At 35.3% G+C, this 25,458-nt stretch overlaps 1 protein-coding gene across 1 annotated transcript in view; it reads left to right on the top strand.

The window, feature by feature from the left end:
• Positions 1–22,254, top strand: part of CEP135 (centrosomal protein 135) — a 35,374-nt gene extending 13,120 nt beyond the window's left edge. The window contains exons 11-25 of the mRNA XM_075709546.1: positions 156–299; positions 869–1,012; positions 2,501–2,578; positions 2,743–2,894; positions 5,474–5,589; positions 5,660–5,814; positions 6,298–6,353; positions 7,384–7,552; positions 10,767–10,877; positions 12,638–12,823; positions 13,775–13,984; positions 14,968–15,170; positions 19,750–19,854; positions 20,262–20,408; positions 22,221–22,254. Coding sequence (XP_075565661.1) covers positions 156–299; positions 869–1,012; positions 2,501–2,578; positions 2,743–2,894; positions 5,474–5,589; positions 5,660–5,814; positions 6,298–6,353; positions 7,384–7,552; positions 10,767–10,877; positions 12,638–12,823; positions 13,775–13,984; positions 14,968–15,170; positions 19,750–19,854; positions 20,262–20,408; positions 22,221–22,242 — 1,998 coding nt within the window. The 3' untranslated portion in view covers positions 22,243–22,254. The remainder of the gene's footprint in view (positions 1–155; positions 300–868; positions 1,013–2,500; positions 2,579–2,742; positions 2,895–5,473; positions 5,590–5,659; positions 5,815–6,297; positions 6,354–7,383; positions 7,553–10,766; positions 10,878–12,637; positions 12,824–13,774; positions 13,985–14,967; positions 15,171–19,749; positions 19,855–20,261; positions 20,409–22,220) is intronic.
• Positions 22,255–25,458: the final 3,204 nt, after the last annotated feature.

Here is a 25,458-nt window from a genome sequence, read left to right as displayed (position 1 = left end):
ACAACCAATGCCAGGCTTTCTCTTGCAATTAAAATTTATTATGTACATATTTTTCATGTATTACTAATAGTGTGAGTTCTTTCTTTTTTTGGTATTAATTATCCAAATATTTTAATTAGTATATTTTAACATCAATTTTATTAATCACTTTGCAGAGTGAAGATCTTAGATTGATCACCAGAGAAAGAGATGAGCTACGGTCCATGTTAGACAGATTTGAAAAACACATGATAGAAATACAGTCCAATGTCAAATTATTGACTGCAGAAAGAGATAGATTAAATGTTCTTTATGAGCAGGTAAGAAAAGATTGTTTATAATTGGTATTGAAATAACCGGTTAACACTGTTGCTTATTTAAAATGAAAAAACTTCTCTCTATAACAGGACTTGAGGAGTATAGACCTACTAGAATACAACCAAGAATAATAAAATATATACCTATTTTTATTTCTTGCTAATAAAATGATGTACCCCAAAGTTAGTGGATTAACTTCAAAGCCATTATAACTTACTGTACTGGCATTCGGAAATGAGAAAGATCAGGAAAAAAAATATCAGTAGAATGCATGAGAAAGTTGGGTAAGGATACAGGCTAGAAAGCAAGAACAAAGTAGTAGTTAAATGATAAGAAAACAGAATGAAGTTAGGCTATACTTGGAACAACAGTAAAAAGATGATGAGTATGTTGGCAGCATAAGTTGTCATTCCACTGTGTGATTTAGGGAATATATTTTAGTTATCTAGGGAAAAATAAGACTATAATAGCACTCCTATTGTAACAACAGCACTGAAACTTTCTTTTTTATTAGTGTATACACTGTATTAATTGCAATCCACATATGCTAACAAACAATAATCCTTTAAAGTCTCAGGGTGAATTGAACAGGATGAGAAGAGAAGCAAAACATAGTTTAGTTTCTCAAAGTCATGTGGAAGAAGAAAGAGACATTGCACTGACTGACTTTAGAAGATTAATGGCGGAAAAAGAAAGCCTCAGAGAAAAATTAAAGGTGAGCTTTTATAGCTTCATTGCTTACAGTGAGGTGGCATATAGGGAAGGCTTATACAATAATGCCATGTTTGTGTCTGGCTGCCTGTCAGTTCCCCTTTTCAATAACTTTTGAATCTATATGATTTCAAACTCACTTAGAGAGCTTGATGAATTGTCTGAATTATCCTTCTAAGCTCAGTTCCTAGGCGGGCGTAGGGGGAGAGGAACATGCTTTAAGTGTCTGAGGGCAAGCATGGCATCACCTTGTGTGAAGAACCTAGATATGAAGCCCCAACCACAGAGTATTTTTGTGTGTGTGCACTATTTTGAAGATGCTTGTGTGTCGCCTATGGTTCTTACCCATAAACTGGGGACTTTATGAACTTTCTCATATTAACTAATCTTTAGTTATTGTTGCATTTTGTAGCAGAGTATATTTTCAATGTCATATAACTGAACCATCAAACATAAATTCATAGCAATCCAAGTTTCGTTATTTTTAACCTTTAAAAAATATTTGTTAATGCAATAATTTTCCTGTTACTCTGACCTTTTGATGCCTGGTATTAATGTGCATTAATGTCTTATTTGGTTGTAGTCAAGATCATGTGATTTCGGAGGGGGGGGTGTCCCTGACTTCTTTATTGGGTCATTAATATAATGTATACAGGTTTTTAAAATGTCCTGAAAATTCAGAAATATAAAATCATATTAATGGACTGATCCAAAGACAATGTATGTCAAGATTGACTGTACAACGAATGTTTCCATAGTTTGATTTACTACCACAAAAATAGAGAACTATAGTGTATCTGAATGTGGTGGCAGTAACTCTGACCTCTTTGCGTAAAGCATGTGCATGCAGTGGAAGAGATGTGCTTCTAGCTCCAGCCTTTCTTCTTGTAGATCAATACCAACATTTTGTAAGTGTGCCACTTTGAGATATCTGCACAAAAACACTTATCTTAGGCATTTCTAGGAAGTTTTAGAGTTTCTTTAATAATTTCACTGCACTTATGCACAGAAGTCAGAGAACAGACATATAATTTAAAAAAAAAAAAAATCTTCATAGACTTGGAGAAAGCCCAGTTAGCTTTGTATCTGTCTTACATTTCATATTAACGATAATTTCATAAATTAATTTCAAACAGCTTAGGACACTAAGCTATACATGTTTGCAACCTTTCATATTGCCCTGTAGCTCAGTAATCTTCTACAAGAACTCACAAATACTAATTTAGTTGGGACCAGATATAAATATACTTTAATAAAAAAACCCAAAAAACCAACATGACAACCAAAAACCAAAATCAAACTCAGTGATGGTATATTGAACTGCAGTGGTGTATTTTCAGCTAATGCTCTGTAGTTTTATAGAGAGAACTTTGCATTTAGTCATTCATCTAGCAATGTAGAGCAATGTTTTCTTAAACATTAAGCTTAAATTTCTACGGTTAAATCTAAAAATCTGTATCTTACTACATGTAATTCTATATTTGTGTCTCAGATTCAGCAAGAAGCAGCAAATCTTGAAAAATCAAAGATGCAGCATGATATTTCAGAACTGGAGACTAATATTCAAGGAGTAAGTGTGTTCTTAGGAAGCAAGCTTTTATTACTTCTAAAATAGGATAGACTTTTCAAGCAATTAATTTTGTTAGCTGTTTTCAACTTAAATTTATTTAAAAGCCAAGTTGTGATAGCTTTCTACAACAATAACATGTTTGGATATTTTTTTTTAAATTGCAGTTTGAGATGGAAAGGTGTGAACTAAAGACTACAGTCTCTATCCTGAAAGAAAGAATAAACTCTTTGGAAAATGAATTAAAATTGAAGTCCAGTAAACTTGCCCAGACATCTGATGATTCTTCTCAATTTAAAGCTGAGATTTGCTCACTTCAGTAAGTCTAATACAAAATGTGGTGGTCTTTCACAGATGCTAACATAATTTTAATTGTTCTATGGCCATATAGCAGAGTGGAGTTCCTGGGAAAGACCATAAAATATTTCCAAAATCACTTGGTACTGTTTTTGTCTTAAGGAAAAGTAAATATGAGTAAGGAAAGTGCTGTGGTGGCTTTTCACAGCAAGCTCCTCCTGGACTTACTTGATGACCAGATATACTGATAATTTTTATGGCTAATTGTGAATGAAGATTTTCTCCTCCTTCTAGAATTGTTTCTTCTAACAACCACATTCTCTGCTTATGAATGTAGCAGAACAGAAAATTTCTAAAAGGATTTCCATATGCTGTTTGTTAAAAGGAAGACAGATGCCTTTGCAAACTGCAGCAGTAGGGCCAAACTGTGCCGGTTTTACAGAGTTGTCAGTAATACTGAAAATTTTATGCCAAGTGTTAGGCATTGATATTCCACAGTTGAGTGGTTCATGGAGAGTCATTCTGTAATGGCATTTTACTTGAGCTGTTCTCTCTTTCATATGCTAATACTGTCACACACATACTACAGTTTTGAGAGTTGACATCTTATTGTCCATAGGACACAGTCTGTGGGGATTTGACTAACTTGCTCAGAACTGGAGGATCAAGTATACTGTCGTTGTTTAACCCCAGCCAGCAACTGAGCACCACACAGCCGCTCGCTCACTCCCCACCCTGGTGGGATGGGACAGAGAATTGGAAGAGTAAAAGTGAAAAAAAAACCCTTGTGGGTTGAGATAAGACCAGTTTAATAAAATAAAATAGTAGTAATAATAATAAAAGAATATACAAAACAAGTGATGCATGATGCAATTGCTCACCACCAGTGATACCCAGCCAGTCCCTGAGCAGCGTTCCCCCAGTTTATATACTGAGCATGACATCATATGGTATGGCATATCCCTTTGGCCAGTTTGGGTCAGCTGTCCTGGCGGTGCCCCCTCCCAGCTTCTTGTGCACCCCCAGCCTTCTCAGTCAGTAGAGCATTAGAAGATGAGAAGTCCTTGCTTTAGTGTAAGCAGTACTTAGCAACAACTAAAACATCAGTGTGTTATCAACATTATTCCATACTAAATCCAAACCACCACATTATGCCAGCTACTAGGAAGAAAATTAACTCTATCCCAGCTGAAACCAGGACATACACCCCTGTATTTTTAAGGTCTATTTAAACTTGCAGGATCATTGCTGCACTCTTTTGAAGTTGTTTTAGAAAAGAGCTCCCATCAGCTATCTAAATGTGATGGAACAAGAAGGCAGCTTAGAGAAAGTGGAAAAAGAATACTGAATAAAACTGGGCAGAAATTTGGAAATCTGGTATTTGGTTTAGGTGGAAATGAGAGCCTTTGACGTAAGAGATCACTACAGGATAGGTAATGCTGTAGATGAGATCTTTTGGATGTTTTACAAGGGAAACCAGACTCTGGCTCACGCCCCACCCCGCCCACCCCCAAACAGTACTATACTGCACTGTATAACAGTACAATAGCAGGGGGGATGACTACGAAGAACTGAAGCTGAGAAGCAGGCCTTGGAGTTCATCTAACGCTCCCAATTGCACAAAGGCGGCTGTTAGTAAAACAAATAGTGTATTTGTTGGTAAAATTGTGACAACATTCATAAAAGTGAAATATCTTGTTCGATTCTTTATAATTTTAGTAGAAAGCATTGATATTATAAAGAGGAGATAAGGAGTAGGGCTACAGTCATTTCAGCATTTGGTCCTACTTTGTGCCTGGTGGTGATTTCTTATAGCTGTGTTTGCCCACACCGCCCCCCCTCTCCCCCCCTTCCCCTCTAAAGTTTCACTCTAAACTGAGTGAGAGCAATCTTTATCTGCAGACATGCTGTATTCCAGATTGGTGGTTTGTTTTTTTTTTTTTTTAAATGAAAAGCTTCTCTAGCTTTTGTGTGATCCCACTTCAGAGGGATTTTTATTTCCTGACCTGTTTTGTAAATAATCCACTTAATTACTTTGGAGTTTCATTTTGCACTTTTTTTCCTAGGTCACTCTGATATTTCTTGCTAAGCAAAACAACTATGTAGGCAGATGGTTTCATATATCTTTCAGGCTCTGTGTTTCTTAAAAGTAGGATCAGAACTGTAGCTGTCAATTTGGTTGCTTCTTAAAATGTGGTGTGGCTGATAATCACTGCTATGAGCTACACATCAAAATCTTTATAAAGTGAAGAGTCAAAAGACACAAGTAGCAAGAGTTGCATGACGAAGAGTAACAGAAATCAGAGGAAGTGAGTGTTTCAGATTATCATGGTGGTTCCACCGAGGTTCCATTGCTCCATTTTGGAATTGTGTTGAGGTGGACTTGCTCCAGGGGTCCAGAGCAACCAAGTGGTGTTGGCCTCAGCAATCCTTAATAGTCCTCTCTCTCCCAGAGAGGGAGGGAAAGGACTGGTTAGTATGACACAACCCTATCATGAGGTTACGCTGGAACTGTTCCAGCACTTCAAGCAGCTTAAGAGCTGTAAGCTAATGACACTGAATAGGTCCTAAACTTCTTTCAACTGTATACTGATTTTCCAGGCTCTTAAATGACCAACTCCAGAGGTCTGTTGAAGATTTACAGCACCGTTTGTCCCTCAAAAAGGATGAACTGCAGTCAGCTCAAGAAGAAATTGTAAAGCTACAGGACAAAATAGGTAGTCACCAGTTATTTTTATGCTTATTTCTTGTTTTTAAAATAGGAAGTACTTACTCTTTTATTTATAGATAGGTTAAACCAGAGGAGCGCTTCACAGGACGAAGCAGTCAATATGCTTAGAAGTACTATTACTGTTTTGGACAAAGAAAAGGACAGTCTTCAAGAAACCGTAGATGAAAAAACAGAAAGAATTGCATGTTTAGATGACAACTTAGCTAACAAGGTATGTGCAGTAAAAGTACTACTTTGCAGTCCATCTGGGGATTTTTAAAGCATTTAAATTTTAGGGAGACATTTTTGCCTTGATGACAAAGCCTGCGCAGAGCTCTAGGCATGACATGAACACTATGTTTGAACCTAGTCCATACAAAGGGTCATTTGCCAACTCAATGGCATTTTAATTATGATAGTGTATTCCCTAAACACTCCAAGAAAACAAAGAAATATTTTTTGTATTTTGCACTTGGAGATATTTATTGAGATATAAGGTTCTAGTCTGAGGTGACAATCTATAGCTGACTTCCATTTTTTTTTGATGACAAGACAATCCTTTCTCGGTAAAGAAGCTTGGAAATTTGAACGTGCAAAGATGCAATTACTTATTGGTGAAAGGTTAAAATAAAGGTTTAAATGTAAAGTTCTTTAAGTATCCTGTTATGTTGCAATATAATAATACCTAATACAACTTTTGCTTTTATTTTCATAGGAAAAAACAATTACTCATTTACGTCTAACTCTCTCTGAGCTGGAGTCCTCAACAGAGTAAGTAAAGACTAGGATGCCTTCTTCAGTGGTTTTATTTTATCTAGTGGTTTTAAAGTAAAAGTAGATGGCTATTTTAGTTATTTTGGTGAAATAGAGTTAATTCTGTTTAAGTCAAGTAGTGTACTGTGTTGAGAAAGATGTACACAACTTTTGAAGAGACTTCCCCTGCAAGTATATTGCAGGCTGCTAAGATACTGTTAAGACAGCCATTAACAATTGTTTGCCTATATTTATTTTCCTAAATTGGTAATATTTCTTAATTCTCAGTTTAGAAGTAGCTTTATAGTATTCTAAGTACTCCACTAGATATTATTAGATTGACCTAGGTAAAACTCAGAGCTGAAGTCTTAATTATTGTCAAGTTAATTCTTCCAGCTTAAGCTACCAGTACAGTCTTAATTAAAATGTATTTATGTAGTTTTTAGCTGGGCTTCATCTGATCTTTCCTTCTTGCCTGACTTTTAAAGCATGACTTTTAAACCTGTAGCTTTTTAAAAAGAAATATTTAAACATCTGAAGACCAGTGTAACTGAATATTTGGTACATTGATGCATGAAGTATCTGTGGCAAAAAAACTAATGCAAAAGTTTACTTAAATTCACATATTTGTATTTCTACTTTTTTGTTTAATCTCTTCCTTACTCTCTTGATTGTTGTCTTTCAAGTATAAGCTGTCTTCTTCCTTTATGGTTTGTAAAATAGCAATGGCTAACGTACTGTAACTGCTACCAAACACAGAGTATCTGTAATTGCTGTTTGTGTAATAAGATACATCTTACCAGATACAACTTTGAAGTTGAAGATTAGTTCCATTCATTTGTGCATATTGACATTTGACATCCTTAGCTTATCTTTATGTTTAGACTCAGTTTGTCAGCCTTCAGAGAGCAAGAATTTTACCCTTTTTTTTTAAAAAAAAAAAAAAAAAAAAAAGCTTTTGCATATCCAAAATCCACAACTGATCATTTTCAAAACTATGTGGTATAGTATAAGAAGGGACAACTTAAATAAGATTTTCACTTGATAGCCAGATCAAGGACATGCTGAGCAACAGAGACCGTGAGATATCTAGCTTGCATCGCCAGCTTGATACGTCCCACGTAGAGCTTGCAGAAACAGGAAGAGTAAAGGAAATGGCTCTGAAAGAAAACAGGCGATTGCAAGATGATCTAGCTACAATGGCCAGAGAAAACCAGGTATGAAGGCAGTGCATAATACTGAAGTATTAAACTATTTATTGCTTGCTTACATATAGCGGTACCTCAAAACCGCTATATCCTCGATTTTGATTTGGTATGTTTAATTATTGGTATTTCTTGAATGCTAGGATATTAAAAATGACTGGGCAGAAATTGTAAAAGCAATTAGTTTGGATACTTGAGTGTAGTCAATACAGTATGGGAGAGATAGACAAGCTTTCAGTTTAGTCACCCTTCCCCAGCTTAAAAAAGAAATCTAAATAAATAAAATAAATCTAGGACATAATTGTTTATACTGTAATGAAATTATGTTAATTGGCTATATGGCTGGGTAGTTGGTATTTAATTAGTAAAAATTGGGTTTTATTATCTGTGGAACAGGGATTATTGAGAGAGAGCAAGAAACCACAAAAGCAGATATCAGGTTATTAGCCAGGTGAAATTGAGAGGGAGAGGGAGGAGATTGCTAGCATATCTGAATTCGTTCTGGTGCATAGTGATTCATTAGTTTCATCCATTAGTTTTCATGAAGCATTGGATGTATTGAGTGAGGTATGCCACATTTTTTTGGAATGTGGATTTTTAATGTTTTTGTTCTGTGAGCCTTGGTAATGGTGGCTATAAAGAGGTATTGTCAGGTTTTTAATTTCCAGTTCTGGCAAGGTTAGTTTCCATTCACATGTGTTGCTCTGCAGGAACTTTTCTTTCACTGATAAATTGGGAAAGGTTAATGTTGGGGGAGAAAATATAAGAGGGCTTAAAAGCTACAAGACAGAGGGATTAAAGAAAACTTATTTTTAAGGTATGATAGCCCTGAATAGTCTGAATTTGTTTCCTGGTTTCAGGAATGGGTAAGGATGCACAATTGATGGGAATAGGAGGGATTCCATTTCCATTGTTTCAAGGTTATGTGGGGTTTTTAGATGGTGAATTCAAAGGTGCCATCTATTTCCCTGGAGAAGTGTTCTTATTGGATTGTCTTTGCATTGGTAAGGTAGGTGTCATGGTGAGGTGGTATCTTAGAGTTCAGCTGTATATTGCAGCTTTTTTTGTGTGTGGGTTTTGGTTTTTGTGGAGATTCTGTTCAGGTACTTTATTTGACTGCCTGCAGAGATTTATGTTAGATTTTTTATTTGTATTAGTTTTATATGATTTCATCTTCCCTTAGCTCTCTAGTAGTTCAGTCGTAATGCATCTCCTTGCTAACAGCTAGCCCGTCAGTAGCTTTAGGCCAAAAGGAAGTGGGAAGTGGGTTGTGGTTGCCCGGTGGACTCCAAGTTGGTTCATATGTATTCATGGTCAGCTTTCCAGCTGGGAGGTATACAGTCCCTCTCAGCTGCTGATGGCTAAATACATTTCCTTGTAAAGTGCATGCTATAAAGGCACGACTTAAACTTAGCTCAGTTAAAGAATCAAAGTTGAAATACAGTCTTTAATGCTTTGAGGAATTACCTGTTTTCATAGGGTATCATTGAATATTTTGTTGAAAGATGAGCTATCTCAAGCTGATGGTGTAGGTTAAATAAAAATTTTGCAAGACAGAAATACTTGAGAGATTCAGTGAATTAAACTGATTATCATCGTTATTATTCTTGTGGCATCTTCATCTTGAGATGTTCTCCAGGGGTCCAGAAGTTAAACCAACCACTGATCTGTAAGGCTTGTTCTTTCAAGAGCATAAGGGGCTTATATAGTATATGACCATTTACAATCTTTCTAATCATTATTGCTCCATTTCTTCTTCCTTGGAATTCTGTGGATCTGGGATGCATGGCTTGGAGACCCTGAAGCGCATTCAGTCTTGTTAATCCCTCACATAGTTTGAGGAACAATGAGTTGGTTTTGTGCACCAGCTGGTTACTGCTGACCAAAAGCCTCCCATCTCCAAGTGCATGACATGGATGTCTCTGTACAATAGGATGTGTGTATGGACAATACATAACAAAAATAAAAATGTCCAGTATTTTATAGGGTATATTTTATAGGGTAAGTAACATTTTTTATTGGGTTAAACCTTAGAAAGACTACATAGAGAATAGGTGAATGTGATTTAAAAAGCTAGCCCAGAATTTTGTTGCAACTTATTACCTTGAATTGGTATAGCAAATACAACTATTGCAGCTCATCATGAGACTCAAATGCCTTGTACAATTTTGATGCTGAGATACAAATGTTTGTTTGAATTCACTGTAAATGCCAACACTGAAAATAATCAGGGCCTTGTTAGCTGAACCATTTATTTCAATTCCCCTCAGTCAACCTGGCTGAGTCTGAAGTTAAAAAGTACAATATAGCAAGATGTTTTAAGTAAGTGATGTAGTACGCCGAATAGGTCTTGCAAAACCTATGGTACAATACATAGATATGTGGGTGTGTTATTGAAAATAGAGATGCCATTCACAGGTATCTAATAAGGTGAAATATTAAATATTGTCATAATGTGATGACTAAAGCTTTCCCAGTGTTCTTGGGAAGGCTACCACAGAGACAGGCAGACTGATTTCAGCATATGCTAAATAAGGCATACAGTAAAAAGGCTGCCATTAATGAATATTAAGATAACACAAAAAGAAAAAGGGAAAGAAAGAAGGCAATATCCTCTATTTCCCCCACATTTGGTAGTGGGGATGGAAGAAGATACTTGCCATTTTGGCTCTCTGGGCTCAAGGACTCAGAGAAAGGTGAGAGCTGAACCTCAGAGGGCCAGAGTTAGCAGTTCCAACATCGCAAACAAATTCAATGGTGCATTTTTGATGTCTAAATATGGCCTTAATAATGCATTTAGTTATTTTATCTTGCAATTCTACTTTAAAATAAATGTTCTTTTGTTATAAAGTTGACCTTCTAGTGACACAAAACTTCCCTTCACTCAGGGATAATGAATCCCAAGACTAGAAAAATCCCAGCTCCCAAACATCTGTATGTTGAATTTTCCAAAGATCAGTAGGGTGTGTCATCAGGGAAGTTGCAGATTTTATGAACTGGTATGATATTCATTGTTTTCTGTGGTTATTCTTGCCTGGAAAACTCTTTGGTGTATCTAAGGTAATAGGGGATATTTCTGAACCCAAAGGGCTTTGACTAAATTACTTAGAAGTAAAATAGAATAAAATTTAGGGCATATGCAATTACTTTGATTTAGTCTGATATAGTAATATATAGTGATTCATTTACTCTAATGCACTGCTTTGCCTTTATGTAATCTCTTTAGGCTATCAGTACTGAGCTTGAAGATGCAATACGTGAAAAAGAAGAAATGAAAACCAGGGTTCATAATTATATAACTGAAGTTTCTAGATTTGAGACCTTGATGGCTTCAAAGGTAAAAGTATAATCTGTAGGCAGTCTTTACTGTTTTCAATAAATCCATTGGTTTTAGAGAATAACGCATTCTCATTACAATAAACAAATTAAGAAATGTATGGTTTGGGTCCCGTTCTCCCCGCCTGTCCCATTTCCTTCTTTTATTTTTTTTTTTCCTTCTTTCCGCTGCAGTGTTTCAAGCTACCAGTAGATTCATATAAAACCTTATTAGATCTGGAGCACTGATAAATTCTGGCACATCACAATTTCATTGACTATCTTTCAGTTGGCCATAACACTGGAGAATGACAAACAAATCACGTTTGAATGTTGTTTTGCTTTTTGAGTTTTGACAAGGCAACTAGTAAAATATCTGGTACTATTTCATGATTGTAGGTAACCAGCAGCTTATATGCTGTTTTTTAAAGTGTAAAAAATAGCATATTTTTCTCTCGGAGTTTTTGCTGTACTGACAAAACAGTGCTCTTGTTAAATATATTTTGTCCTGATACTTGGATTCAAAAGTGTGATGTGTGTGAATTAAAACTTACAATCATTTAAAAAAAATTGAATTTATGTCAAGACAACATGAACTGGCAAATTTATGATGTGACTTTGAATAGGAAAGAATGAGTTTTGATCTGACTTTGACTTGTATGTCTAGATGAATGCATGTTCACCCACTTTTTAGAAGTACAAACTGAGGTATAGAGAAAAAATGAAGGTCAGTAGTACGTTAGCTTAGAACTCTCAATTTAAAACACTTGAAGTTTAGCTTTTAAGAATTTTATAATACATCATATGCCCAAAGCACTTCAGCTACAGATGTGGCCACATCTTTGGCAAATGTGAATCCAGTTATTCAAGTCAGGTACCAAGAAGCTGTAGAATATACAGCCAGTGACCAATGATGAAAGGTTGGTTTCAGGGATTTGTCTAGTATTATATCTGGATGTTGCCTGTGGAGACAAGGATTTACTTTTCTGCACAGTGTTCACTTGCTTAATCATGAGTTTCTGTTTCCTAATGCCCTTCCTCGTTCTGTCTGCACCTTCCAAGTTCTGCAGGAAACACAGAAGGAATTTCAAAAACAGTAGCCTTCCTCATTAGATAAACCTGATTCATACTAGCAACATGCTTATCCCACTGTGCATTACATGAACAGGGGAAGAAGGGAATGGAGCTAAATAAAGAAGAAAAAGTAATCACTGCTTTATAATATGCACTTGCACTTGGGCCAAATTAAAATTCACAAGCAACATTTGTTCTATCACTGTGTAACTTGTAAGCACTAAAGCTTGCAGTTTTGTACTTTTATGATAGACTGCTTAGGTGTATATGCGCGAATAGGTTATCAGTCTTTCAGGCACTGCTGTAATATGTACGAGCACAGTAAGTAAAAGAACTGAAAATGGACTCCTGCTGGAATTTCTTGTAAAGGGCAGCACTAGGATCAGTACATCTCAGTAATGTGACCCTTGACAATGCAGAGAGATCCAAAATAACCCCTCCCCTGGGAGCCTTGAAACTCCTTAACAGCTGCTAAATGTAAATACTTCCATTTAATAAAACTGAATGCCATTGCTGTATTTATTTACTATTTGGACTTGCAAAAGGGATGACACCCTTTAGTAATTGCCAGATAGCAGGACTAAGAAAATGGAGAAAGATCTACTTTCTTCTGGGAAAAAAAAGATATTGTAGGGAGTAGGCATGAAATAAGATCAAGCAACTTGAAGTTATGTTGATCATTGCAAAGTTATTTACTGTTTCATCTAGGAAAAAGAAAACCAAGAATTGTTAGAGAAGTTCCGAATGCTCCATACACAAGCTGAAGAGTGGGAAATGAAGGCTCATGAAGCTGAAGGAGAAAGCAGCTCAATACGACTTGAACTCCTTTCTGTAGATACTGATCGGAGACATCTTCGAGAGAGAGTAGAACTTCTGGAAAAAGAGATTCAAGGGGTAATAACTTGTGCAATGAAATTCTCTCAAGGAAAGTTGGATACATTCAAGTGTTTTTTAATAAAGTCAACATACTATTTTTAATGCTTTAATGGAAAATAATTCCTATACGTGAATGCTTCTAATGTGGACACTGAGTTTTTAAAACAGTAACTGATTTTAGTTAGATGTGCTTTCCTTCTCCCCTCCCTGCTTTCCCAAAATTAGAATCACACCATATATTTTAATACTTTGAGATCTCTTCTGTTGAGTGATCATTGCTATTATGTTATTGTCCCTGTAAGAACCTTTTGTTTAGTTGCTTCAAAATATTTGTGTATAGCTTTATGAATATTTTGTCAGCTAGCTTTATGAGTATTTTGTAAGCTTAGTTCTTACGTTTCTTTGAAGCTTTGAATGAAGTATTTGAAGCGTTGGTGGCTGGAGTAAAGGTAAAAATCAGGTAGTAGTAGTCCAAATCCAGAATCAGTTCCATAATACCGAAACCTAGACCAATAGCATAGAAAATAATGAGGTTTCTATTTTAGGAGCAATAACTTCATGGAGATCAAGGAAGTTTTACAGCATAACAGTTGTGGATTGACCATATTTTGTCTCATGCTTTTAATTAGCCAAAAAGAGTTAGAGGCTTTAATATTGGAAGCTGAATAAAAAAATAGATTTTATTTTTGGAGGTTTTAAGCTTTTAATTCTCTTCTGAAGCAGCCTCATTCCAGTCTTGTATAGTACTTATATAATCCTTCAAGACGGTATTAAAAATTGTAGAGATGGTTTATTAGTTGTTCTTAGCTGTGATTTAGGGAGAGGAGAGGAAAGGATTGTAATATGAAGTTAATTTTATAGGGAAAGTTAATTTTGAAGGGAAAAGAATTAAAAAAAACCCCAAACTGTTATCCAAGAGATAACTCAACTTTTAACACTGAATGGGTATCCATCTTTGTCTTTGTTTAGCATATCGTTGCACATCAAGCGTATGAATCTCAGATCTCTGCCATTACAAAAAATATGTCCAAAATGGAAGAGGATATTAAACGTGAAAATCAGGATAAGTCTTCTCTGTTGGCGGACCTGGCTTCTGTGAGGGAACTCTGTGTGAAACTTGAGTCTAACAAAGAACTTTTATCTCGACAGCTGACATCCAAAAGCATGGATTATGAAAGGGTAAGCAGCAAAGGCAAATGTAATTTGCTACAATAAAATATCTTCCTTAGCTTTTAATGGTTTTTGGAGAAAAGAAGAAATTACTTCTGAGAGCAAGGTAAGTTAATTTACGTCACTAGTTTTGCATTTGTGTATAAATTATGAATTTTGCAATATGCAGATCTGTATCTGTGGGTTTTATACAAAAAGTGGGAGTTTCATTCATTATCACTACAAAATGTGGCAGCAGTAGTTTTTTGCTATACCACAGAGGCAAATTATGCTTACTTGGTTTTATATACTGTTTTTTAATTTACTCAAATTTTCAACTTTGATAAAAAGTGAATAGTGCATGTCTTATTTAGATATTAAAGACTTTTCCCTAACGGATTTTTTCAATTAAATTGAAATTTAGATTCAGCTGAAGTTCATAAAATATTTGGAAATAGTTTAAACCATTCTAAATGTCCATAATTTTTTAACTTTTTTCTTTACAGCTGATTGTTGTGTCTTTACTTAGTGACTTGATCAGGCTTTTTGTTACTGTAATACTCAAGACCTTGAGAAGAGTAGTTCTCATGCCCACAGAATTTGTTTATATTCATAGAGCTGATGAGGAAAACAAGCATTCCTACATTTTCAGCAAATCCAAGAAGCTAATTGTGAGCTAACCTAGTCAAATAGAATTAAGTAAATACTATTTTTGTACGTGTGCAGAAGCCTACTGCTGTTAAAAGACAAGTGTTCCAGGTACTTATCTAAGCATTTCCAGCACTCAATAATCCAGCTCCCAGTAAAACATTTGACACATGTACAGCTTGAATAGTTTTTAAGTAGGTATTGTTTTAAATATTTGTAGGCTTTAATTTGTTTTGTGAGATCAGTTTCCTATTCATTTTTATGACATTTCCAATCATTTCAGTTTTTATAACAACCCTTCACAAAAGAGAATTCTGCGTGTTTGCAAACCAGCGTATTAATAATGTATAAAATTTGTGCCCTAGGTTCTAGGTGAATTAGAAGATATAAAGTCAGAAGCAGAGTTGCTGAAAAAGCAGTTATCCAGTGAGAGACTTACAGTTCAGAATCTTGAAACATTGCTGGCTACTAGTAGAGACAAAGAATTTCAGAACCATTTAACATCCCATGAGAAAGATTCCGAAATTCAGTTATTGAAAGACAAGCTAACACTCGCTGAGAGCAAACTGTAAGTTTTAAGAAGTGTATGTATGTGTTATGTGGTTTACAAAGAAACTTTTTCTGTGTGACAGCACTTATTCACAAAGTCAAATTCTTTATGTTCAGTATGGCTGAGCGGATTTTTGCAGCAAAGGCTTTTAGCCTTTCACAGCATTGTTTACTCAAAGTTTCTTTACGGATCTTTTGTACTGCTTTCATTAATTGGCACTCTGATGGACATCAGTTTAGTACAAGCAGTAAACTTAAACAGGAGTTCCAAAGGAAACCTACTCTAACAGGAAGGAACACCCTGCTGAGTTTTCACAGTCTTGAGAATAAGCACTCAGTTTCTCTATGGATTTGTCCCCAGTCTGAGTCCAGAAAGTTTGCTTCACTCTCCCTGCTGGTCATGACTCTCTCACACCAGCCAGGCACAGGAAGTGATACCTTTCCTGAAGTTTACTTGCCTGATACAACTCTGCCATCTTTTCAGTGCAATCGCTAGAATCATAGAATCACAGAATTGTTTAGGTTGGAAAAGACCTTTAAGATCATCCAGTCCAACCATTAACCTAACATTACCAAGTCCACACTAAAACAATTAAGGGTAGACTAGACTAAACCATGTCCCAGAGTGCCACATCTACCCATTTTTTGAACACTTCCAGGGATGGTGACTCCACCACCTCTCTGGGCAGCCTGTTCCAATGCTTGACTACCCTTTCCGTGAAGAAATTTTTCCTAATATCCAACCTAAACCTCTACTGGTGCAGCTTGAGCCCATTTCCTCTTGTCCTATCGCTAACTACTTGGGAGAAGAGACCAACAGCCAGCTCACTACAACCTCCTTTCAGGTAGTTGTAGAGAGCGATAAGGTCTCCCCTCAGCCTCCTCTTCTCCAGACTAAACAACCCCAGTTCCCTCAGCCGCTCCTCATAAGGCCTGTGCTCCAGACCCTTCACCAGCTTTCCTTCAGAGCCTCTTAATGGGCATAACTGCCTAATGGCGAGGTAGCTGATCTGTTGCAGATATTATTTCCACTACAGAACCAGCCAGCCCATGGTAATTTGTAAATTTTTTTAGCTGTTGAGTACATCTAGAAATGTATGTATTCATTGCAGTGTGACTTGGATATTTAACCTTTGCATCAGAGTCTATCAATTCTCTAAATATGTAACTACCTTTCTCACAGGTTCTGATTTTCTTCTTAGCTTCAGGAAGCAATCTAATTCAACTCTGTTTTTTAAGCAAAAGGTCATATTTTTATTTGGCTTTGAAGAGTTTAACTATGAGTTTAATTATTAAGAGAACGCAAATTTTCTTAGTCTGGAACTATGTTTTATGCTCTTATGTTGGAGATTATTCTGAAGTCCTAACTCCTTTAGAACTATGTGGATTCATCAAGCATTTCAAAGCAAATTGAAAGTAAAATTTTAACGTACGTGTACTGCTCAGAAAAAAAAAAAAATCAAGTAGATTAAATCCATGGTAAATGTGATTTGCTTATCTACCGAAGATGCCTGATGTCCTTACTTTGATTAAAATAAGAATCACCTACATAATAAAGAGTGAAGTCATAGTGCCTTAAAAAAGCAAAAGTACTTTTGCTGCTATTAATATTAAGGAAAAAGTCCTCTATCATTTGTTGTTCCTTTGAAATATAAATGGAACTGAACCTGACCCCTACACTAAATGTGGCCAGCACCTTCCATTATAGCTAACTGCAACTTCTTATGCTGTGCATCTGCCTAGAGCAGAAATAATTTTTTAACACTTTTATAGAAGAAAGACTAATCTGTTTGGAACAATGAAGTTAAGGGGGGGATGTTTTGCGTACCTGAAATTCATGTATGAAAGAAGTGGGGGATTTAAAAAATTTTCTTCATGATATGGAGCAGGGAATTTGAAGCTTCCATAATATGTGTCATCATGACATGATAATTCTGGGGATACATTAGCTGGTGACTATAGTGGTATCTCTGCATTAAATAGCAAGAAGGAGGAGTAGCAGCTGAATGTAGATGGTGGTGAAGAGTAAAGTCAAAGTAGAATTTCAGAAAAACAGATACACCCACTTAGTAAACACTGAGGTAGGGAGAGAAAGGAAATATATGGCAGGTAAAAGGACAGATAATACTTCCTTATGAGATACAGAATATGGCATACCTAAACAGTTAAAAGCTATCTGTAACTTGGTGATGCAAATGTGCAAAAAAAGTGCTTTTGGTTGATTTATGTAAAGGCTACAACTTACCACTGATGATGGTCCACCTCAAGTAGCAGTGATCTCAATGAATCTGTAGATGATGACACTATGAATTGCCCCTGTGCAACTCATTGCTTTATGTTTTAGAATTACTGAGTTTTGTTTACTTGGGGGAAAAAGGTTACTTGCATACAAAGAACATAAACTAATGGAATGTCCTGACTATGAAATGAAATGTGACAGTTACATAAAAAAAAAAGGGAGGGTGGGAAAGAAGGAGGTTTTCATTTAACTTTAATTTAGCTTCTTTGTGTACAAATATTATAAAACTCTGTCTAAATAACTTCATAGTAATTTTTTCACAATTTTTCTTCCACACACATTGTAGGGTTCCTTTCTTGTTTGTTCTACTTGCATTGTTGATAGGATGAGATATTGCAGGAAGAAGGAAAATGTTCTCTTGGAGGAATAGTGGCTATTCTATTGAATTGTTTTCCTCTGTTTATCTCAAAGGTTTTGCATGTTGCTAGGCAAACGTTCAGGTGTGAGAACTAGTAGTATATACCTTATTTTCTACTATTCAGTTTGTCGTAGTTGCAGTCTAAAGAACAAAAACTTTAAACGCTCACAGCTGTGACTGAATTATATGACCATTAGTTTGTGTCTTGTGAAATTCATTTGACTTGGCAAAATTTCAGTTCTAACTGACAAAAATTGTGTGTCAATATTTTTGAACATTATTTACAGTTTTGGCCCTATTGTCCCTGCACTTCCACTCTATTTATAAAACGGTACTGATACAACCTCTGACTTTAGAAGGATTCTCAAAATTAAGTTTAACTTGGGAAGTTCTCCAGTGCTGTAATTTTGAGCTCTGTGACGAGTGAGTAGTTGTGTTACTCAGAGTGCTATTTGGGTGACAGGACAGTAAATGAGATCTTAAGGGTCTACAGTGATTAAGTATTAAATAAACAAAGAATAGTGAATAGCTAAACTAATTGTTGAGAGCTATCTGTAGCTACTGTGAAAGAGCCAGATGTCCTGTGAAAAAATAGTATATCATCATGTAATCTTATTATATGATGATTACTGTGCATAGGGGTTCCAAATTAAAATATTTCTTAATTTTTTATATACTTCATGATCTTAATTTTGTTTAAATGTCATTGATGTGGAATAACCTCAGAACTCACAAAACTGTTTGCTTTCTTTCTTTATTTTACAATAATGATATTGGGCCCTGAATGCTTACCTCCATCCTGAAAGCATATGCCTGTCTCTGAAGGACTTAGAATAAGATATCACCGAGACCTCTTGTCTTCTGCATCTGTTCTCAACATACTGGATCAAGATACCATTCTAGGAATTTTACTGATGAATAGGGAACACAGGAAAAAATATTCTGCGGTTCTTTTTGGATCAAATCTCTTGAGTAGTTTGCATCTTCCTGGAGTCAGAGACCAGCTGGTGCCAGACACGAAGTCTGTGACTGAGCTAGGAGTGGAACGTGTTTCTCAGAATTCAAGTCCAGTGCTTTAGCAATAAACTAGTACATCTTTGATTCTCCAGAAGTGACTTTTGAGCACTCCACCTCATGTTGGCTTTGAAGACTCTATGGAATAACATAGTTGTCTAGATTCTGTTTTAGACAACCTATTTGACTCTCAATGATTTTTTTTTTTTTGCTTGCTTCATAATGCAATTAATGGTGTTTTGCAACCAAGCACTGAGTTGTCCAAGCTGATGATTTGCTAAGAAGTATATTTAATTATGTTACTTAAGATTTTCAAGACTGCTTTTCATTTTGATTCTAGCAGTTGAAACAGTTTGGCCTATCAGCAAGGGTGTAGTTGACAAGCTTTCAGACTCTGGGTTTTGCTGGTCTGAACTTGCATGAATACAGCTTTTACTTATATCTGAATCAGTTGTCTTCATTGCTAGCCAGATAGTTCCAGCCTACTTGATATAAGTTTTACCGAAGCCATATCTGTTATGTTTGTATTTTTTGTGGACAGTTACTGCTTTTTTCTTCTTTTTTAAGTGTACACATAAAGACCATCTCGCATTGCAACAGAGGACAGTAAATCAATAAATTAATGATTTAATTGTTTTGTCTGTTTTTATAAAACATGTTTGTCTTTACCTTTGAAAAAGAACATGATGTATTATAGTAAGGATGTAGTGAGAGGCTTGCGAGCTTCTCACTTTCTTCCCTTAGGTTCTTACAGAAACATTCTGTTGCATTCCCTTGGTTCTCGCTGCTTCTAATTTGTCTTTGATTGGGTCTGTGTCAAACATCATGTTCAGTATCTATTTTTGTTTTATCTTGCTCTAATTCATCTAAGCTCCTAGCTGATGGTGTTCAAAGAAAACTTTGTTGCTTCTCATGATTTTTTTTTAGAAGCAGCTATAATAGAGAGGTTCCCATACTTCGAAGTAAAGTTGCACAGCTGCAGACCGACTGTGATGTTTTAAAAAGGCAACTGACAACGGAACGATTTGAACGGTAAGATGCTGTTTTTTCAGTGAGATGACTCTTCTCATTTCTTCTTTCTCACTTTTAAAACTGTTGCTTTTTTTGATAGTGAGAAACTTTTATGGAAAATCGTGTTTCCTGTTTGCAAAATCTAACATTCTCATCTTGAAAACCGCTTATTAAAAAATAAAGCAAGTAGCCTTATACAGTTTCTGAATTCCATCTTATATTTTGTGAGTTTACCATTGCATCTAAAAAAAAATCCCAAAAAAACCCTTTCCCAAGAAGAAAGTAAATGATGTTATGAGAAAACAAGTCTCTCTGCAATGTATTGTGAAAATCACCAAGTAAAAATATGGGGAAAAAAGTTACATTTTCTTCCTTAACATCCTGCAGTACCAAAGTGTTATGTAACTGAAATTGCTGTCTGTTGGTAGAGAGCGTGCAATTCAGGAAATGCGTCGACATGGTCTCTCTACATCATCATTACGTGCTTCACCTCCTCTCAGTTCAACATTAAGGTCTCCCTCACCTTCTCCAGAACGTACCATTGTAAGGACAACTGATCAAGCAGCAGCTGAAAAGTAAGAGATTTGATTTTAGCAGATTTCTGTTCAAGAGTTGGGTTTAAACTGTTTCTAAATAATACTTTTTTTAATTACATGAAATTGCTACACACTTCAAGTGGTTCTAAGTTCTTTTGTTGACTCTCCTACTATAAATTATTGATTGGAAACGATAGATGCAAACTGCTCTCCAAACACCATATAATGTAATGGATTCCCATTCCTGTTTTTGTTAATGGTCTTGCACCAGCTGACAGCTTCCAAATATATATCGCCTGCTTATTATTACCACTAATTATCACCAAATATATATTGCCAATTTATTATTGTTAATAGTTATGTCCAAACAACAAATGGTTCATATTAAGCGAAATGCCATGAAATTCGCTCAAGTACAGCAATGAAGGAAAGGCGCTCCATAGGAGAGGGACCAACTAAAATGCATTTGAACCCTACACATTAGGTGAAACTGTCTCCAAAGCAAGTGCATAATAATAATTAATGCAGTTTTTCATTGTTAGTGCTTGAATGCTATGAATATCGAAGATCGTGATCGCTAGAGTCCATAAAAAAGAAATCAAAATCAACCTCTCCCCAGTTCATTTTCACTGACATTTTTGTTCTTTTAGATATCCTTGTTGTTTTAGATGATATCAGTTAATGTGTTACAGGCTGATTTTATATCCTGTCTGTGCTATGCTGCATAATAAATCGCAGTGAAGAGTGGAAGGACAGGGAGAGATAAACAGTGATTATTTTAGGAAATATGTGTGCTATAACAGCTGTATAGTATACTGTAACAGCTCATGAATGTAACTATCTAACTGCTAAACTCCAAGAAACAGAATTCCAAACTGACAAAATTCTAAACTTTATTTTTGTTGGTAAATACATATGGCTTGTTCTTAAGCTTACTTCTGTTAACAAAAACACAGGTTTCCTAAGAACTGAGATCAGCATGGCATGATCCACACTGTCAGCAATTTTTCTCTTCTGCTGCAAGTTTTTGGACAAAGCAAAGAAAGGAAACTGTAGCAAATGTGATACTGATAGTGGGGATGAAACAGCAGTTATGACTTTTACTTTACTAGTGAGCCATTAGGCAAACCCTGCTACATTGCAAATCAACATTTTGACTTGAGATAATCATAATAATGTATTTCTGAGAATGAGTATCATCAGTAGAGAATGGTCTTTAGTCTTCCTTGCTTTACAGTGAGTCCCAAGAGCAATAAAAATAGTCCAGTTGCTATAATTGAAGAATACCATGTAGTGAACTATTTTTATCCTACTATTTGTGTACTTAGTTTTAACAATGACAGCTCTGCACCATATCTTATCAGAAAATATCCCATTTTCACCAAGTATGTATTTTAAAAGAAAGTTTTTTACAACTGAATTCGTATGCAGTTTATTTTTTTTATTATCTTGCCTTTTAAGCCTATCAATGGATTATTACATTAGAATGATCTCAGTAGTACTATCACCATCTTTCACCCTACTTATTTATTCCTTCCTAGGAGCTTACCACAGTAACGTGTGCTCTTGAATTACTGTTCTGTAATGTTACAACTGTCTTTTTCTCTAATCTGATTTAATGTTCTCAAGACTTTTTCTCTTTCTCCTTGTCTCACATTTACTTTGTTAAGCATTGGAGCAATGAGTCAATGAACTGAATGTAGAGTTTTATATAATATGCTAATTGTTGATATTCAGGAATAACAGAAGAGAATATGAGGAGGCTAAATCTAAGTATTAATTTTTATCCTAATATTCATTAGTAAAATATAATAGATAGCTTTATTTTGAATTTTTTTCTTTCTTCACCAGAAACGTGAGCTTCAAGGAATAACCAGTACTTGAGCAACTGAAGCATTACCTTGTTACAAGGACCTTTTTTTTTTTTTTTTTTAAATTATGAAGGCTGACTTGTATTCTACCTCTGTATTCTTCAAATCAGTGATTACCTTTGAAATTTCTGAGAACCAGTGAAGTAATCAACTTTGCAAAATTCTGCTTGCCCATCTGGCTGGGGTGACTGTTTTTTGCTGGCTGACAGGTTTTGTATTAAAACTGGCTAAGTTTTGTTACTATTTTGCAAACATAATAATTATAAGAAATGAGTACTTGATATGACAATCTTTTGTTTTCATTCTACTATTTTATTTCTGTTTGCTTATCTCATATGGTTACAGAAGTTTGTTAATCTTAGTGTGAGCTAACATAGAACAGCATACATGATTGTCTTAAAAATGCTGAGCCAGTGTGTTTTATACTCATGGCAATTTCCTATGTTTGGGCTTTTAACAAGTGTTTTCTATTCACAGGTCATTCTTCATGGTATTTTAAAGTACTGATTACCTATTTTGTGAATGCATTTTGTTTACTGTACCTTTTCTTAATTAAAAAATATATCAGTTGTTGTTTATTAATGTTTTTGTCATCTAACAACTACTCATCTCCTTTTGTTTAACCTTTGTGTGAAATTGCATTTTAAATATTATCCCAATATTAAATAAAAAGTGAAGAGAAAAATGGTATTATATTTTTCAAATTTTGGTTTTAAAAGATCAGAACAAAACCTGGAATCCTTCACACAGTTAAGCTCAAGCTGTTGGAGAGGTGACACAGGCCCTTATGTTGTGACACACCTATTAGGTAAATGCAGTGAGAACTAATCTTTAAAATATCTGGTGTATTTAACAGAGGAGCATTTCAAATTTAGGCTATGAAGTAAGATGCGATTAGCAATCACAATCTTATGATATGCTTTTGAAGTCCATCTATGCAGGTAATTGTACATCAAAGCATTCTTCTGTTCAAGAACATACAGTTTTCTAATAATTACACTCCATTCAGGTTGACAGGATGTGTATTCATAGGTATCATGCGGAGGGCTAGGATTGGGAGGATGTGTTGTACATCCTTGCACTGGCCAACAGGTAGTGTTCAGCTTGCCTAATGTTGAATAAAAAACTGGGACTACCAGGTAACATTACAAGCATCTCTAAGGTGTAAACAACATATTAAATGACATGGAAAAAGAATTATTTTTTTTGCTTTTAGATTTTGTCTATTTTGCACTAAGATTGTTACAGTTAGAAATTATAAAGAATATTGTGTTAACTGGAAATATTGTCTTGTATTCATAGATAAATAATTGCTGTTGCAAGCTATATAGATCTATTTTGTTTTTCATATATGGTATTTTGTCAGTTTTGTTATTTAATATGTGTCTATATGTATTAAATTTTAGTAATTAAAACCAACTTAGAACACCCATTCAGAAGTACCTGAAAATACTTGTACTGCATTAGGTTTCTGAGCCATTGGAAGGAATTGTTTATTTAAAGTGGGTGCATCTCACACTTTTTACTTTTTAGGTCTCTCATTTGCGAGTTACAGAAATGAGGAGATCGTCATCTGTCAATGTTACTTACATATTAATACTGTTTGTAATTAAGTCAGTAGTTCCCACTGATGCTAATTGACGTTAATTATTCAGGATGAAGCAGTTCAGTAAGAATGAGAAAAGAACTCATGTTGTGCTCTCAATGTCTTCAGTGGTGACTTTTAAATATCTTATTTTGTATATAAACCCTTTTAAATTGGAATCTGAATTTTAAAAAAAGAGCAAGTGTTCCATTTTATTGAAAATACTGTATTTCATCTAACTGACAAATGTATATTTTGACATTACAGTTAAAACCGTAATGCTTCAATTAATAGTAATTCTTACATGAATATCAGTTACGAAGAATTAGCGGATCGTTGAGCACAGGTGGTAAAATAAAACTGGTATCATTTCAGTGACCAAAGCCCATACAGCTTCCTAAAACTAAAACATTACTAATACTCGGACTATAGTAAAGCTCTCGTTTTACCTTCTGTTACTACTATTTTATATACATTTTTGTAAGCAATAAAAGTAATATTTATACAACTTTGCTTTAAAATAAGAGTATTTCATTTCATGAAGTACAAAACGAGTGCGAATTTGTGGCACGTTTAAATCTGTGGACTACCATATACGTCATGTATGAACAAGCCTTATGTGAGTCAGGATATTAACATGACTGTCCTGGACTCCGCTCCAAGAAGTTTCTGTGCCGTCCTCACCTTCTGGAAGATCCAAAGATCATGGAAGCCTCATGACCTGTTTTAGTCCTCAGCTGGGGTGAGTTGAAAGCAGAGTGGGGCAGACATTAAATCATGGGGAAAGTCAAAATACTCAAGTTGTCTGTCTTCTGTTGTTATCTGCAGTTGGGGATGGGGGAAAAATAACATTAGAAAAACAATAAAGGAGAAGCAATGACCACTGGGGCTGTTTCTCTACAAAACAAAGTGTGCTGTCAGAAGCAGAGGAATCTGGAGAGAATAAAAGGACAGTTTTTATCAATGTATTAAAACCTACATTGCTCGATTAAACTTATCATAATGTGTTTTTAAGAAAGTCTTAGAATTAATTTTTTTTTTATCTTACAGTATGTCCCTAAAATTTAGATAATTAACCTAAAGTTAATTAAGCAATTCTAGGATTCAGTTGGAAAACCCAATTTGTTCTTTTTTTGTTACACTGAATCTGAGAAACGCTGAGATTCCTATGTCATGCTAATTAAACAAGGTTAAGATTAGGGCTTCATTCTTTCAATTTAAAATATTTTATACAGAAATTGGTGCACATGTGGCAAGCCTGACCTATTCAAAGGCTGTTATTCCTAAATGAAACCATATGACCACAGACTTTTGGGGTTTTTTAAACCATTCTTTGAGACAGAATTTTATACCTTGTTTCTCTGCTAGCAGGGTGCAGTTCTGGTGCCCTAGTCTTTCAGCTTTATGTATACAGGCATTCTGGTTTTGTTTCGTCCTCTGACCCTTGTTGGGCAGCACAAAGATCATAACAGCGGCAGCAATATTAATTCCTGGACCTAAAGTCTTACGATTCATCCTCCAGTATAACTGGGGGGAGAGAGAAGGCCTTGATGCTGTGCAAGCACTGTTCAGCAATAGCCGAAATTGTTACCTCTGTTACCAGCGCCGTTGACCACTGACTTTGACCACGAAG

This window comes from Pelecanus crispus, chromosome 4 (genome assembly GCF_030463565.1).
Source record: "Pelecanus crispus isolate bPelCri1 chromosome 4, bPelCri1.pri, whole genome shotgun sequence".
Taxonomy (NCBI): domain Eukaryota; kingdom Metazoa; phylum Chordata; class Aves; order Pelecaniformes; family Pelecanidae; genus Pelecanus; species Pelecanus crispus.
Note: the sequence above shows the minus strand (reverse complement) of the source record. Positions and strands in the feature narration are given on the sequence as shown.